The 16,311-nt window shown below is 35.5% G+C and overlaps 1 protein-coding gene and 1 pseudogene across 1 annotated transcript; both read left to right on the top strand.

The window, feature by feature from the left end:
- The first annotated feature begins 1,585 nt into the window (after positions 1-1,585).
- LOC148580286 (uncharacterized) lies at positions 1,586-3,834 on the top strand (annotated as a pseudogene).
- A 1,673-nt stretch (positions 3,835-5,507) lies between these two features.
- LOC148580287 (uncharacterized) lies at positions 5,508-9,119 on the top strand. Its single transcript, XM_088486653.1, has 4 exons — positions 5,508-5,746; positions 5,835-5,961; positions 8,679-8,786; positions 8,883-9,119. The coding sequence occupies exons 1-4, from the start codon at positions 5,508-5,510 to the stop codon at positions 9,117-9,119; spliced, it is 711 nt and encodes a 236-aa protein (XP_088342779.1).
- The last annotated feature ends 7,192 nt before the right edge of the window (positions 9,120-16,311 follow it).

Raw genomic sequence — 16,311 nt, forward strand, 5'->3', positions numbered from 1 at the left:
TGGGAAACTATTTTTATATAGTTTTTTTAGGTGTCTTGTTACTAGATCCTGCCATTTTATCATTAAATTATTTCTTCATTATAAACCCTATTTAGAGCCATAGTCCTTGCCATGAATCAACATTAAATTATTTCTTCTTTATAAACCCTGTTCAATAGACAAGTTGTTCAGTGCTGGAAATTTTATTTCTTTAGTTCCTGGATAGAAACTCTTGAATTTTTGGTAGTCTCAAAAATTTGATGGTTGCCAGTTTTGAAAAGTCAAAAAATTGTTCACCACTGTTGTTGGCATTTTCTTCCTTGATGGCTAGAATTTCCCTCAATCGAGAGCAATCCGAGACCACAAGCTCTTCAAGATTTTTTTCAAGTGTTTTGGCGACAGGAACAGAAAATATGTTTTCCAACCTTTTACAATCTTGAATCCATATCTTATGCAAATTGTTTTACTTAAGAATCCCTTCAAGCTGGTTTTTCTTCATGTTGAACATGTGCTCTAATTTTGGTTTTTCTTAGAAGCTAATGGCTTATTTTCCCAAGCGAGGTCAAATATAGCTTTCATTGACTTGCAATTTGTAACCAACAGTTTATCTTTATCTTTATGCTTTATTAGTACTGTTCTTAATTTAATCTTTATATTATAATTAATTTTCCAAGGGCTTTGTAATAATAAGTTTATTATAATTAATCTTTATATTAATCTTTGTAATATAAATTCTTCACTTTCTTCGAATATCACTAAATGACTAGATGCTTTCCAGTTTCCATTATTCATATTTTTTCATGTATCCTATCCCAATCTATCAATGTCCAATAAGACCAAATCAAGGTCTAATAAGTAGTTTTCTTCTAATGTCAGATTTAGATATATATGGGAAAAAAAGTAGAATAAATAATCAAAATAAATGAGATGATAACATTAGCTTGACTGACCAAGCATTTTGCCCATGAATTGACGTTAATAAGATATATGTTTGTTTGCTGTGTTTCTTCCACTTTACATATTTTTTGTTTTAAGAATACTAAATCAGATCCATTTCTATTCATAAGAAGAACAACTAACTTGATCATTTTTCTATTAGCCTATGCGGATTACATTTTGATTACAGGTAGACTGAACTTACTTACACATGAAAAATATGTTGTATACCTATTAACTAAAACGAATATGTTGTAGGAAAATCCTATTCCAACACCAATGGTTTCTTCTACAAAATTGATAGAATTCATAACCGAAAGGAGTTGAAGAAGAGATTGAGCAACAGATTCCATTTACACTATCACAAGTATTGGTAGAGCTTAAGACTTCCAGAAAAGCTATTCAAGGTTTAACCTTCTACTTTTTTATTTTTTTATTATCTCTATTAAACTATTGAGTTTTAATTTATCTTCATCTTTATTATCTCTATTAAATTATTATGCATGCTTATCTATACTTATTTATATGTGCTTGTTTGTGTAAACCATTCATGGTGAAAGTATAAATTATATTCATGATAAGACTTTTATTTGTTGTGGTTTTTCGTTGAACAAAAAATTAAAAAGTGAATATTATCCCTTTGATATGTAGGAAATTAAATTCATTAATAATGAAAAACCATAACCGAAGTTGTATGTATGATAGAATGTATGATCAGAGGCGGGTCTTAAACCCAGTTTTATTAAAGGGGTAAATGTGGATGCATGTACTAGAACTGATGAATTTCTTAGAGGAGGTTTAATTAGGTGTCCATATGCTAGATGTCAATGTGGGACGTTTAAACAGTTGATCGACATTAAGAATGATCTATATACTCATAGGTTTAAACCTAATTGTTGGGTTTGGACAGAGCATGGGGAAGAGATACCCATAGAGAATCAGATTAAGATAGATGAAGATATTGAAAGTAGCTCTGCATTAGGTGGTGTTACATGGGAAGAAAATTTTGATTGTTATCATGAGATGGTTGTTGATGCTTTGTAACCTGAGTTTCACATGTACATGCAACCAACAGTGGAGGAACCAAATCGAGATGCTAAGAGATTTTATGACCTCTTAGATTCAGTTAGTAAACCCTTGTGGGAAAATGGTATCCATTCACGATTGTCACTTGCTAGTAGGATGCTGAGTATAAAATCAGAGGGAAACCAATCCCAAGGATCTTTTGATCAGTGGGCAACTTTGTTTAGAGAAATGCAAATAACTCCAAATGAAATTCCTGCTAATTACTATGAAGCTAAGAAAATTGTTTCCCAGCTTGGGTATAAGGAGGTTAAGATAGATTGTTGTGTCAATGGTTGTATGATATATTACAAAGAGGTCCAAGATCTTAGACAATGTAAATTTTTTGGGGAGCAGAGATTTAAGCCTAGGAAGGAAAAAAATAAAGAGGTGCCATATAAAAGAATGTATTATTTGCCATTGATTCCAAGGCTACAAAGATTATATGCATCAATGAGTACTGCCCCTCATATGTTGTGGCATCACCAAAATCGCAGAAACGACGACGTGATGTCACATCCTTCCCATGGTGAAGCATGGAAACATTTTGATACCAAGCATCCTTATTTTGCAAGCGAACCGCGTAATGTTAGACTTGGAATTTGTTCTGATAGGTTTTCTCCTAATGTTCATTTTAGCACACCGTACTCTTGTTGGCCTGTTATAGTTACCCCTTATAACCTTCCACCTCATATGTGTATGAAAAACCACTTTTTGTTCCTAACGTGCATCATACTCGGAAAAGAAAATCCCAAAGCAAAAATTGATGTTTATCTTCAACCATTGATAGATGAACTTAAAGAGTTATGGGATGAAGGCGTCCTAACATACGATATTCATAGCAAGAGGAATTTTCAGTTAAAGGCTGCATTAATGTGGACAATTAATGATTTTTCTACTTATGGAATGTTGTCTGGTTGGAGTACGGGGGGAAGATTAGCATGTCCAGTATGCATGGAGGATACCAAGGCCTTTTAGTTAGATTATGGCGGAAAGAATTCGTGGTTTGACTGTCATAGGAGATATTTACCTTAATGTCATCCTTATAGGCGTAATAAAGTTGGTTTTAAGAAAAATGTTGAGGAGGATGAAGAACCTCCTATTAGGCTTAGTGGCGAACAGGTCTGGGAAAGAGTTAGACACTATCCTAAAATAGTTGACACAGGAGGACAAGTGAGATTGAGCAGATATGGGGTGGAACACAATTGGACCAAAAGGAGTATATTTTGGGATCTCCCATATTGGAAAGATCATTTGGTTCGTCATTGTTTAGATCTAATGCATATTAAGAAGAATGTTTTTGATAACATAATGAATACCGTTATGGATTCTGAAAGAACAAAAGACAATGAAAAGGCAAGGTTAGACATGGCTGTGCTTTGTAAGCAACCAGATTTGAATTTGGTGCAGGTACGCGAAGGTCATTGGGCAAAGCCTAAGGGCAACTATGTCTTGACACTCCAACAACGAAAAAATATTTGTAAATGGGTACAAGAGTTGAAAATGCCAGATGGATATGTTTTAAATTTACAAAGTTGTGTCGATGTCAATGGAGGCAAATTGTTTGGGATGAAAACTCATGATTGTCATGTATTTATGGAGTGTTTACTTCTGTTAGCCTTCAAAAAGTTGCCAGACCACGTGTGGAAACCGTTGACCGAAATAAGTCAATATTTTAGGGACCTTTGTTCATCTACTCTTCGGGTTAGCGATCTTGTACAAATGGAAGCTAATATTCCTATTATTTTGTGCAAGTTAGAAAGAATTTTTCCACCTGCCTTTTTTGACATAATGGAGCATCTACCAATTCACTTGGCATATGAGGCACGTGTTTGTGGACCAGCTCAGTATAGGTAGATGTATCCATTTGAGCGTGAAATAGGCACGTATAAGAGATCAGTGAAGAATCGGGCTAGAGTAGAGGGTTCAATTTGTCAAGCATACCTAGCTAGAGAGACATCAAGTTATTGTTCTTATTACTTTGAGCCACATGTAATGTCTAAGAGAACAAGGCCGAATCGGAATGATGATGGTGGTGAAAGTTCATCTGAGCCTACCCTTTCTATTTTTTATCAACCGAGTGTTCCTGGGGGAGCCAACAAAGATAGATGGTTAACTAGTATGGAAATGAAAGCCGCTCACTTACATATCTTGTTGAATTGTCCTGAAGTTGATACATTTAGAAGTCAATACGAGCAGATCCCTGGGAGCAATAATTCTTTACCCAACTTTCCATCATGGTTCCATGAGCATGTAAGTTATTACATTTTTCTAAATATTGTTTTTCTAAATATGCCAAAGTAAATATTTTTTTCTAAATACTATATTTTGTTTGATAAAATCAGGTAAAAAATCCCAGTAATGGCATAACTTGTCCTCATTTATTGAGTTTAGCATTCAGTCCAAAAAATAGGGCCACGAGTGTTGGTATGTTCAAGGTCAACGGGTATAGATTTCATACTCCTGAGCATGCATGTGGAAAGAAGACAGATAATACAGGCATATATGTTAAAGGTGATGGAGGGAATGATACATCTGACTAGTACAGCACTCTTAAAGAGATTTTGATTGTTGAGTATCCAAGTCTTGTTAGTTTGAGAGTCACCTTGTTTTATTTTGAGTGGTATGACCCTACCAGGCCTCGGGGAACGCGTAGACACAAAGACTACAAAATAATTGAAGTATTACCCACTAGGAGATATGGGGGTTACGATCCATTCATCCTTGCGCAAAAAGCTAGACAAGTGTATTACATGCCATATCCACAAGGCTGTAAGTCTAATTAGAAGGTTGTGATTACATGTAAACCACGAAAAATAATGAAGGAGGCACAAAATGAATCTGAAACCGAGATGTATCACAATGATGAGCCTCCACATGCTAGGATCATTTCAGAAACCGAGTTTCCACCATCATTAGCATCTACATCAGGAGATGTTGATATGATACAACTTCAAGTAGCTGACCTCCAGGTTCCTAATGTAAATAATGAGGAGGACGATGACATTGAGAACTATGATGACGATGATGCTTACATTGATGATGATGGAAGTTCAGAATTCTCGGATTGAGGTTTTAGTTGTAAATTCTTAGTTTGCAAATTTGTTAATTTGTTAAAAGTAGGGAAATAAATACAATTTTTATTCTTTACCCAATTTTACTTTTTTTTTATTAAAGAAAAATCTGCTTCTGCTATATTCTTTCACTTTTTCGACAGTTTAAAATTTGTTAATTTGTTAATTCATATATCTTGTATTAGTTATGTTATGGACAATAACTTGCTCATTTTAATGTGTACAGGATATGGTTGGTAGAGACGGAGATCGCGGTCGTGGTCGTTGTCGTGGCCATGGCCGTGGCCGTGGCCGAGGCCGAAAGGGGAGGCCTAGGCTTTCTACTGGTCAGCCCCTTGACTTGCATGCGGATCCATACTCTCTCGTTGGGTCATCATCTAACATGACTGCTCCGACCAATGGGAGACCGCCACCTTTTGCTACTACTACCCCTCCTGTCAGGAGCCTTAGATACACATGATGCCTACTCCGGGTGTGCCAAGATCATGCACTCAACAAGCCACTGAACCTTCCAACACTGTCTCACATGGTGTGCAGAGTAATCCAGCTATTGTAGCTCCCAGTCGAGCAGGATCTTGTGGGGAAAGACAAACCACATCTAATAGTACCCAAGATGTTCAGGGTCAAGGAACATCCACTGCCACTAGTCACTCTAGCACAAGTGCTCCTAAGCTTAGATATGATAGTGCCAAATGGTTTGTTATATGCTTTAAATTTTATGAATAGCATGTCTCATTTTTACTAAGTAATATGTCGTTATCGTTTTTTTTGTTTTTGATGTAGTTGGCACCCACCTAAGCCTGGATTGAAGCGTATTTCTCAGGTTTTTAAGGAAAACTACAACAAGCCTTGGCTAAGTTTTGATGAGGCAGATGATGATATTCGAAAAATATGGTGGACTAAGTGGAGGGTAAATTTTATCCACCTTGTTTTACGTATTTTACAATATTATATCTCATAGTATATTATACTGTCTCCTTATGTTCTATCAAAATTTCTGCACCAACGAAATTATTTTTGGGCTCAAAATATTCTGGTTATTTTTTGTCCTCCCAACATTAGTTAAATATAGAGGAGTGTATATACTATATGTCCTTCCAACCTTTTTATTCTTCATACAAATTCTGCAGCATTTGTTTCATGCAGTGAAAGCTACTCCAAAAATCTCTATAAGCTTGAGACATGATAAATAGGATAAGTGTTATTTATGTAAGATAGTGATCTTGGAACCAATTAATTATGGAGTTTATACTTACATTCAATGCACCTACTTTTAAATATGTTCAAATTTGAAGGTGACGTTAGCTCACATATGTCAAAGATAAAATCATAAACCATGCCACTCGTCTAAAAGAACCACTTTCTCTAATATAGCTCTTTAATCCTTGCTCTGTTTTTATGTTGATGGTTGTTATGTTGTTCTTGCTACTGGTTTGTTGCTCTGTTGCTGACTTGTGTTCTTGAGATCTTGGCTTCCTTCCGTGGTTGCTAACTTGCTGGGTTTTATTTTTATTTTTATTTTTTGTTGTAATGTTATTTTTTGCTAGAATTAGCTTTTAAGTATATAATTAATTCAATTGTTCTTATTATATTTTTTGTTTTACGTAATAGTGAGTAGAAAATTAGAAAGTTAATGTTTGTTCATAATTTTGGAGGAAGAGGAATTAATATACTATATGTACTGTACCTTCTGTTATTAACTTAATAATGATTTGACAGACAAGGGTAGTTTTAATCCTCCTTATAGGATTTGTTTTGAATGCATCCATGAATATTTAATTGCATTAAAGACGTCGAGTTTCTTCCTTTATAAAAGAATTCTGATATCTTTAGATTATTATTTTCAAGCAGGAAATTGCATGCTTAAGTTTTGTAATTAGTATTATTAATTCATCATATATTTTGGTTCCCTAAATGGAATTTACTTGTTAAACTCAGCATTCCTTGTTTTTTATTTGTCAACAAAATAAATTTGTATCTGTTTAGAGGCTAAATTTTATTCCAATAATTTTTTTAAATAGAAATGCTTTGACATTATTGATACGGAAGAGGATGATATCTATCAAGCTTGGAGGTTTAGGGCTGCCAAGTGCTTGCGAGGTATGCTCCATGCCATTCGCAAAAAAGGTGCCTGTCCATATTGGATCCCACCAGAAGTTCTTGGTGAATTGATGAAACGTTGGGACACTGATGCCTATAAACAATTACAGTTGAGAAATGCAGCTGCCAGGAAATTGACTCGAGGTACTTCCCTTCACACTGTAGGAGGCACCACCTTTCCAGAAGCGAGGTTACGCTTGGTAAGTTGCTTATAGACAATCTTTACTATGATATTTGTTGTTCTGAAAGTTGTTTAATAGAAATGATCTTAAATGTCAATCAGTGAATGGTGACAGTTGCAAATGTTATGTTCCATGATACTAATAAACACACGTAACTGCTGAATGCCCATTACCATTTTCACACTTAGAATTTTATACAGATTCAAAATTTTATGTGCATTTTCAATATTTGTGAAGTTTTGATTGTCTATATGTGGCTTGAATAATGATAATAATTGATGAAAGCCATGCATGAACCTTTTCTCTACAAGTTATGGACAAATTTGGCTAGCTAAATCTATATTCAGACGAGGCAAGCATTCTGTTTATATATAACTGACACTTTTTTACCAACACAAGATACATACCTATATATATAAATAAATAAATTAGTATAATTTGTACTTATATTATACAAAATTTGAATATAAATTGATAAAATAAATAATATGTATTTGCATGCACTATACATAGAAAGGACACAGTAGATAGCCTACTTTATAATTCCTACTAATTATTAGATATTAGATTTAGAAAAAAATAAAAATAAATAAGTTTTTCCATCGTGTCGTTTACCTGGTAATTGGTAGATACTTTCAAATGATTGATGAAGATACTGATTAATTAGCTCAGTTTTTGTTTTTTAGTTATCAAAATATAAGTAAAGAATTTGTTCTTTAGTTCAGTTTTTGTTTAGGTACCAATTGTTATTCAAGCTATTCCCTTGCATTTTGATTGTTTTTTCTTCCCTTCCCTTTAGTTATCAAAACTTACATACATCTCCTGAAGTTGCATCGATTTTCTGATTTTCAATAATAGCTTTGTTTATGAACTTCACTGCAGTTCTTCTGGATTTTCATGAGATTTATCATTAGTAGTATGGTTCTGCATGAATTTCCTTGCTTATTTTATATCCAAATTCTCTGCATATGTAGATATGATTGAATTGGTTATTTGGTTATGCTTTGGTAAGCCTTAATCAATAGAGAGTGAAATTCGTTCTTAATAATGATCTTGATCTAGTTTCTTCTTGAATTGATGCAAACTGCTGAGTTTTATTTTCTGCTTAATTAATTTATTTTGACATAATAGAATTAACTTTGTTAGCACCTACATATGTTGCTCAACTTTATGAACATTTCCAACTAGTTTGTAATTTTCTTGTTAAATGAAATGAACTCTGGAACAAACATACTGAGTTTTTGAGTTTCTATATCCCTTTAGTTCATAAATTGCTTAGTACATGGTATCAATTGCTTAGTACAATACATCCCATATTTGTTGATAATTTGGTTACATTATGTAGAATCATTCGCTTGGAAGACCATCACGTATGGATGAGTTTTTTGAGCACACTCATACTCGCAAAGAGGATAGGACTCAATGGGTTGATGAACACTCCCGAAAGACAAAGGTAACTTACCTTTATTCATTGTAACTATTTTGTTATCTAATTGTTATGCATTATTGATACTTATAGTAGTTTATCATTCATTTTTTCTCATTGTAGGATATATTTCAAGAGCGTATGTTTCAGGCTGAGCAAGAGCGGCAGGCTGCTATAGAGGCTGGTGTAACTAATCCACCGCCTGTCTCTGAGAAAAGCATATGGATTGAGACAGTGGGTGGAAAACAAAGAGGTAGGGTATATGGCATGGGTGAGGTAAGGGACTCTTCCATGGTGCGACCTCGAGTTGATGGGCCAACCACGACCACCAGCATTGATGTTTTAGATCTTAGGGAATGAATCACAATACTCAATAGAGAAGTTGAACAACATGCCGCTAAATATAGTGAGCTTGAAGACTACTACCAAAGGGAGAAAAGAGAGTGGCAACAGACTGTTGAATCCTTGCATGAGGATCTCAACACCAGTAACTCACAGATGGATCAATTTAGTCATCAGTTGAGCAGCTTGACTGAGTATGTGAGAGCCATGGGTCCTAGTAGTTCTGGATCACGTGTTCCCCCACCTCCTCCTTTTACTTTTCCAAGCTCTCAGAAAAGTACAGCCCCAGCCCTAGTCCCGACTCCAACCCCAGGTAGAAAACTCCCACCTATTCTGCAGCGACCAGGACAACCACAGAGTTCTCAAAGGGAGGATGATTCTGACGATTTTGATGACTCAGATAATTATTTAGACGAGTATAAGTAGGTTATTTAATTACTTTTCTTTGAATATTTTGTATTATTAGTGGATTGTAATTTAAACGAATATAAGTCTAAGTTTAGTTATTTATCTTGTCTTGAGTCTTTATGTTAGAGGGTTATTTATTATTTTAATAAGTTTGTAAATTCATTATCTAATATTTAGTATAAATTTTATTTTTATATTTAAAAGTTTATTTGTCTTGTTATCTAATATTTTGTATAAATTTTACTTTTATATTTAAAAGTTTATTTGTATTAACGGTTTACTAATTTTCAAATAGAAAAAAAAATTTAACATATAACTATTAAAATTGACAGTAAAGTTGTCGCTTTTAAAAGTAAAATAGAAAAATCTAAATAATTAAATCGACGGCAGCTGTATCAATTTTATTCAATTATATCGACGGCGTTGTCGTCGATTTTATTAAACATATTATAGACAAAAGTGTTGTTGATTTTATTGAGTTAAATATCGACAAAAAGGCCGTCAATTTTATTAAACATATTATAGACAAAAATGTTGTTGATTTTATTGAGTTAAATATCGACACAAAGGCCGTCGATTTTATTGAATCAATTATTGACAAAGAAGGCGTCGATTTTAAATAATAATATCGATGGCAATGTTGTCGATTTCAGTAAGAATGTAAAATTCTCACACCCATATTACAGACGAAACAAATGTCAATTTTATTTTTATTATCAACGGCCAAAAAAGCCGTCGATTTTATTAGCATTTTGAAAAATCGACAAGCTTTATAGCGACCAACTGTGCAGTCTATTTTGCCGTTGAATTTCAATATTATCGACGGTTTAGCCGTCGATTTGGCCGTCGATTTTAACGATGTTTCTTGTAGTGACAATATGTTAATGTCCCATATTATTTAAGGATGAAGTTAAGATATTCTGTGTGTGTATTAATTGTTAGGAATTTAGGATATTATATTCTTCTTTTGTGAAAAAGAATTGTGTCAAAATTCAAGAAGGCCACTAGGGTTGTTAAAAAGCATTCATAACGGAACATTAATAATAATAATAATAATAATAATAATAATAATAATAATAATAAAAGACTCATGCACATGACTCATTATGACATACCGAAAAAGATAAAGTAAGTTGAACAACTACTAGATGATCGGCTTCTTATGTTGACTTAAGAATAAAAGAGAGCATTGGCTTCATACTTATGCTATAAATTAATTTCAATTTCAGGGTTAACAATATATGCTATTGGTTACATACATGTACTGCACGTCCACTAATATAATATATAACCAATTTGAATTTATGGAGGAGACATCTTATTTATATTTTTAAATAAGGTTAGAATTTAAATTTTAATTTATGTATATAATAATTTATTAGACAAACTTTTAAATAGAATTGTTCTTGTATGGATACCTGGAGGGAGAGCTCGGTCTCTGGGAATCGACGCCGATTTGTTATCTTCGGTACCGACCTTTGAGCTTTGTGGTAATCTAAGCTTTACTCCAAGAGGATGTCCAATCGCGTAGAGCTTTGAGCAAGAAACAGGGGAGAGTGTACCTGCAAAGGCACTCCGAAGCTTAAGTCAGTATTGAAAATTCAATGTATCTTTAGGATAGGAGATCATACCTTTTTGTAGGTGAAAATGTATCAGTCCGTTATGCTTATGCTTTATTGCCTGTATTAAAGAGCAATAATAAGGGTGGAATGTTAGGTTGGACGTTTCACTTTTTTAAAGAAGTCCGTTAAGTTGATTTGTAACGTAAGTTGCCGATTAATGATGTTGATTGCCGATTAGTAACTGTAACGCCGATTAATAATGTAGCACCGATTAATAATGTAAATTGCCAAGTTATGGTCTGTAATGCTGATCTTGTAACGCTCCTGATCATAGCCCCCAAGCTTAGCCTGCGAGTATATTTTAATAAAGCAGGTTGAGCTTTAAATGAAGTATAAGTCGGCAGTTGCGTAAGTGTATTACGTCGGCAAATGTGTTGGACCTGGAGCCCCCAGCTCAAGATGTTTTATTAAAAAGGGTTAATAAAAGAAAAGATATATTAAAAAGTAAACAGTTTTTAAATGAGGAGAGAGAAGTAATGATAGCATTAAGTGTGCTGTCATTTCCAAGACTGCTCTTTGGGCGGTTGATGTGACTGAGAAGTGGGTTATTGTTACTGAAGGAGTTTTTGTAACTCATTGGTAACTGTTACTGGAATACCAATAGTGTAGCATCTACATCATTTTTAAGTTTGTGAGATAAAGTTGGCTGTGGAGTTTCCAAAGGGAAGAAAATGAGTAAAGGAGGTATATTAAAAAATTTTTGTTTATATTTCTTCATCGAGTTTCTTTTCTTCTTCCTCTGTTTTTGTTTGTTGTTGTTGATGGGGTTTGAGAAGGATAAGAAGGAGAGAATAGACTGGTCTTATGACTGGGTTAATGAGGATGTTAGGAGTCGTGTGTCATTGTTCTTGGATCAAGTAGCTGTCGATGAATTGGATAAGAGTAAAGTTGTTAGGTCTGGTTCTGGAATTCGATTGGAGCTACTGCCCTATTCTGAAAGTGATAGGGTTTCTCATAGGGGTGAGGGTTTTGAACATTTTTTATGTATAGTTGTGTTCTTGAAGAGTTGAAGGTTAAGCTTCCATTTAGCGATTTTGAATGTTAGATTTTGAAGCAGATGAACTGTGCTCCATCTCAGCTACATCCGAATGGGTGGGCTTTTCTTCGTGCATTTGAGGTATTGATGGAGTTTTTGGAAGAAGTGCCATCTGTAGAGTTGTATTTCTCACTTTTTCAAGCAAAGGGTGTGTGGAAAGGTGGGTGGGTGAACTTGAATAGTTCACCGAGGTTTGCAATATTTAAGCTGTATAAGTCGTCATTTAAAGAATTTAAGGAGATGTATCTGAAGGTGAGAAGTATTAAAGGGGATTTTCCTTTTTATGTGGATGAGCATTTAGGGGAGAGATTCCCGATTTGGTGGTGTTCTGATTCTGAGCCCAATAATATACTCGGCCCGGAGTTTATCAAGCCTAGGGATGAGTGTATTATTGAGTATCTGGTTAAAGCTATTGATCGGAAGGAATTGATCTCAGTGTTCAATTTGTTGAAGTGGGAGGAAAGTAAGCAGGCTGTGGTAGATTACTTAGGTAAGCTTGTTGGGGTTTTATCTTGTATTCAATATTTGACATATGTTGATGAAAAGTGGTTTTTGTTTGTTTTCAGGTGGAAAGTATCCGGGTGTATCCGCAGCAAACTTGAGGGCACGTGTGAAAAGTAAGAACCTGGATAAGGAAGGTTCAACGTCCAAAGTTGAGAAAGTTGTTAGTGCTGGCGAGGTTGATCAACCGAAGCTGGGGAGGAGGAAAGTTATTGCTAAGAAAAGAAAGGGTAACGTAGTGGATTTGTCCGACGTTTCTGATGATGAGAAGGATGATGTGCCAATTGAAGAAGTCCATAAGTTTTTTGACAATCAAAAAAGGTTGCACGGGATTGCTGATCAGACAAATTCTTCGTCTTTATGGGGAAGGGATTACCAATATATGGTTATTGCTGATGAGTGTTGTCAATCGTCGGTAGATATAACTCTGGCCGATGAGGTTGGTGATGTTGCCACAGCCTGCTTACTTTCCTCCCACTTCAACAAATTGAACATTGAGATAATGTATGATTTTCAGGTGGTGGGACTACGGCTGGCGAGTTTAGGGCGGAGCCGTGAAAAAATTCATCGGAAGTTAGTTGAGAAAAAGGAGGAACCGGGTTTGAGAGAAGAGTTGGCTATAAAGGCTTCTAAGATTTCAGAGCTAGAGGTGAAGTTAGTTGAGGTTGAGAAGCATTTGAAAGAGGTTAAGGGTAGTTATGCCAAAGATGTTAAAGATTTAAAAAAGAAAGAATCTGACTTATCTGCTCTGAGTACTCGTATGATTGAGGTTACCGCTCAGTTGAAGGAGGTGGAGAAGAACAAGCAAGGAGAAATTCTTGATTCCTTCCTCGAAGGATTTGAGAGGGCTTCCCTTCAGGCGAGATTTCTAGCTCCCAGGGTGGGTTTCTCATCGATGGATCCAGGTAAAATCGTGCAGGATGGCGTTATGGTCGAAGATGATGGTGCTGCTGAGCAAGGAGATGAAAATGTTTAGTAGGGTTTTGTTTTTCTGCTGTTGTACTTTTGCTTTTGTTGGTAGACTTATTTTTCTCCTGAGTTGAGCTTAATTTTGTGATATTATCTTGCTACTGTTTTGTAAAAAATAATTCTTGGTGTTTCTGGTTACATGCTTTTTGTGAATGTGGCTTTGAGCCAAACATGTTTATTAGGTAAAATTGTGTTAATGGTGAAATGCCATTATTTTGATGGAAAAGTATCATGGAAAGGCCGAGTAGTCCGAGTTTATTGAGATGCCGATTAATAGGCATAGGTTTTGTTTGATAATAACTGGATTCTGTTGAATGGTTGGCAGTAATTTGTGATAAATTTTGAAAAGTCGGTTTCCGAATATTGCTCAATAATCTGTTTGAGTGATTGATTCCGAGTGGTATGATTCGGTGTAAGATTGGCTATTTGTTTTGATTGATATCTTCCAAATGGTCGGTTTCGTATTAAGATAAGTTATTTGATGGATTGAATGATGAATTCTGAATGAACGGATTCCGACTTAGATCGGTTATGTGTTTGATTGATTGATGAATTCTGAATGATCGAATTCCGAGTTAGATCGGATATTTGATAAATTCTGAATGATCGGCTTCCGATTATTATCAAAGATTTGTTTGATTGGTAGATTCCAAATGATCTGTTTTGGAATATGGTCGATTAACAGTTTATTTGATAATATTTGAATGGTCGGATTGAGAGTAAGATCGGCCATTTGTTGATTATTTCCGAATGCTCGGACTGATAGTATTGGTCAGCATTATATGTATAAATGAATGAGAAGTATGGAATGGGAAAGATAATGATTTGATAAAATAAGAAATTTATTTATTGAGGAACCTTTGATTTCAAAGGCCCAGGTAGGCTAGCCTCGTTAAAACCTCTCCAAGCAAAACCCTTGTGGAAAAAATCTTGGTAGTAGGAAAAAGAGTACTGGCCTATCCCTGGTATTATTAACTATAATATAACTTTAAAGAAGATACATTCCAAGTGTTAGGAAGATCTTTACCCTCTAAGGTTTGTAATCGGTAAGCTCCATTGCCGATGACTTCTGTGACTCGGTAAGGGCCTTCCCAATTAGCTGCTAGTTTGCCATGGGTTGATGGTCTTCTAGCTGCCTCTGTTTTCCTAAGCACGAGGTCATTTACATGGAAAGACCTTGGGTGAAGTCTTTGGTTATATCTTCGGGCTATGTGTTGTTGCATGGCCAAATGTTTGACTACTGTGGACGATTTGAGTTCTTCTACGAGGTCAAGTTCGGATTGCTGTGCTATGTCTTTTGTAGTTTGGTCGGCCAATTCAGTGCGCAGTGAGGATTGGGAGGTCTCCACTGGTATCATTGCGTCTGAACCGTAGACTAACCGGAAGGGTGTTTCCTTTGTGGTTAAGTGAATTGTTGTGTTGTAACCCCATATGATCTCCGGGATAAGCTTGGCCCAGAGGCCTTTTGCATCATCCAGTTTCTTTCTTAGAGCATGTAGTATTACTTTATTTGCAGCCTCTGCTAAGCCGTTTGTTTGTGGGCGCTCGACTAGGGAGAAATGTTGTTTGATTTTTAGTTCCTGCAAAAAGGATGTAAACTTTTGATCGGCATACTGGCGACCATTATCTGTGATAATGTGCCGAGGAATCTCGAATCGACAAATAATATATTTCTAGACAAAAGAAATCGTTTGTTATGATGTGATTTTAGCTATGGGTTGTGCCTCTATCCATTTGGAAAAATAGTCAATTGCTACAACCAGGAATTTTACTTGCCCTGCTGCTGTGGGGAAAGGGCCGAGTATATCTATGCCCCATTGGTTGAATGGCCAACTTACCTCGGAACAGTGTAGGAGTTCGGCCAGGAGATGTGTGATCAGACTGTGTTTCTGGCAGTTGTTACAGCTTTTAACTTTTGCTTGACAATCCTGTCGTATTGTCAGCCAATATATTCCAGCTCTGATGATTTTGGAAGACAGACTTTGGGCTCCGAAGTGTGTACCACAGATCCCTTCATACGCCTCGGCAAGTCCAAGCTCGGCTTCTGTTCTGCAAAGACATTTAACTAATGGACGAGAGAATCCTCGTCCATATAGGCAATTATTATAAATTGTAAAAAAGGAGGCTTGTCGGCGGAAGTGTCGAGCATTTTCGACGTCGCCTGGCAAGATCCCTGTCTGGAGATACTCTATGTATGGAGATCTCCAATCTGCTTCCTGTGTTACACTTAAGATTTGTGTTAGTTCAATGCTCTACTTGAGCAGTGTTGACTGATAAAGTGATGACCCATTTGGTTGAGTGCTGGCGAGTTTAGACAGAATGTCAGCTCGGCCATTACTCTCCCTTGGTATGTGTTGTATTTCGTATTTAGAAAATTTTGAAACTAAATTTTGTACGATTGATGAGCAGACTTTTGTGTGGTTTAGAGTTCACAAATAAATTCTCGTTGCAAGTATAGTTTCTAAATCAACAATAATCCTTTCATGCAAAAATTTGTTTGTCACTAAAACAAACCCCTAAAATCTATAAACCGAAGTATTAAACTTCGGGTCGTTCTCCCTAGGAATTGCAATAAAGTGTCTTGTTATTGGTCATGGAGTTATGTTTGGGGTTTTTGAGATATTAGACATGAAAGGTAAATGGCAATGAAAATAAACTAACAACTAGAAATCTC

Source organism: Arachis ipaensis, chromosome B10 (genome assembly GCF_059453495.1).
Source record: "Arachis ipaensis isolate K30076 ecotype BB chromosome B10, ASM5945349v1, whole genome shotgun sequence".
Taxonomy (NCBI): domain Eukaryota; kingdom Viridiplantae; phylum Streptophyta; class Magnoliopsida; order Fabales; family Fabaceae; genus Arachis; species Arachis ipaensis.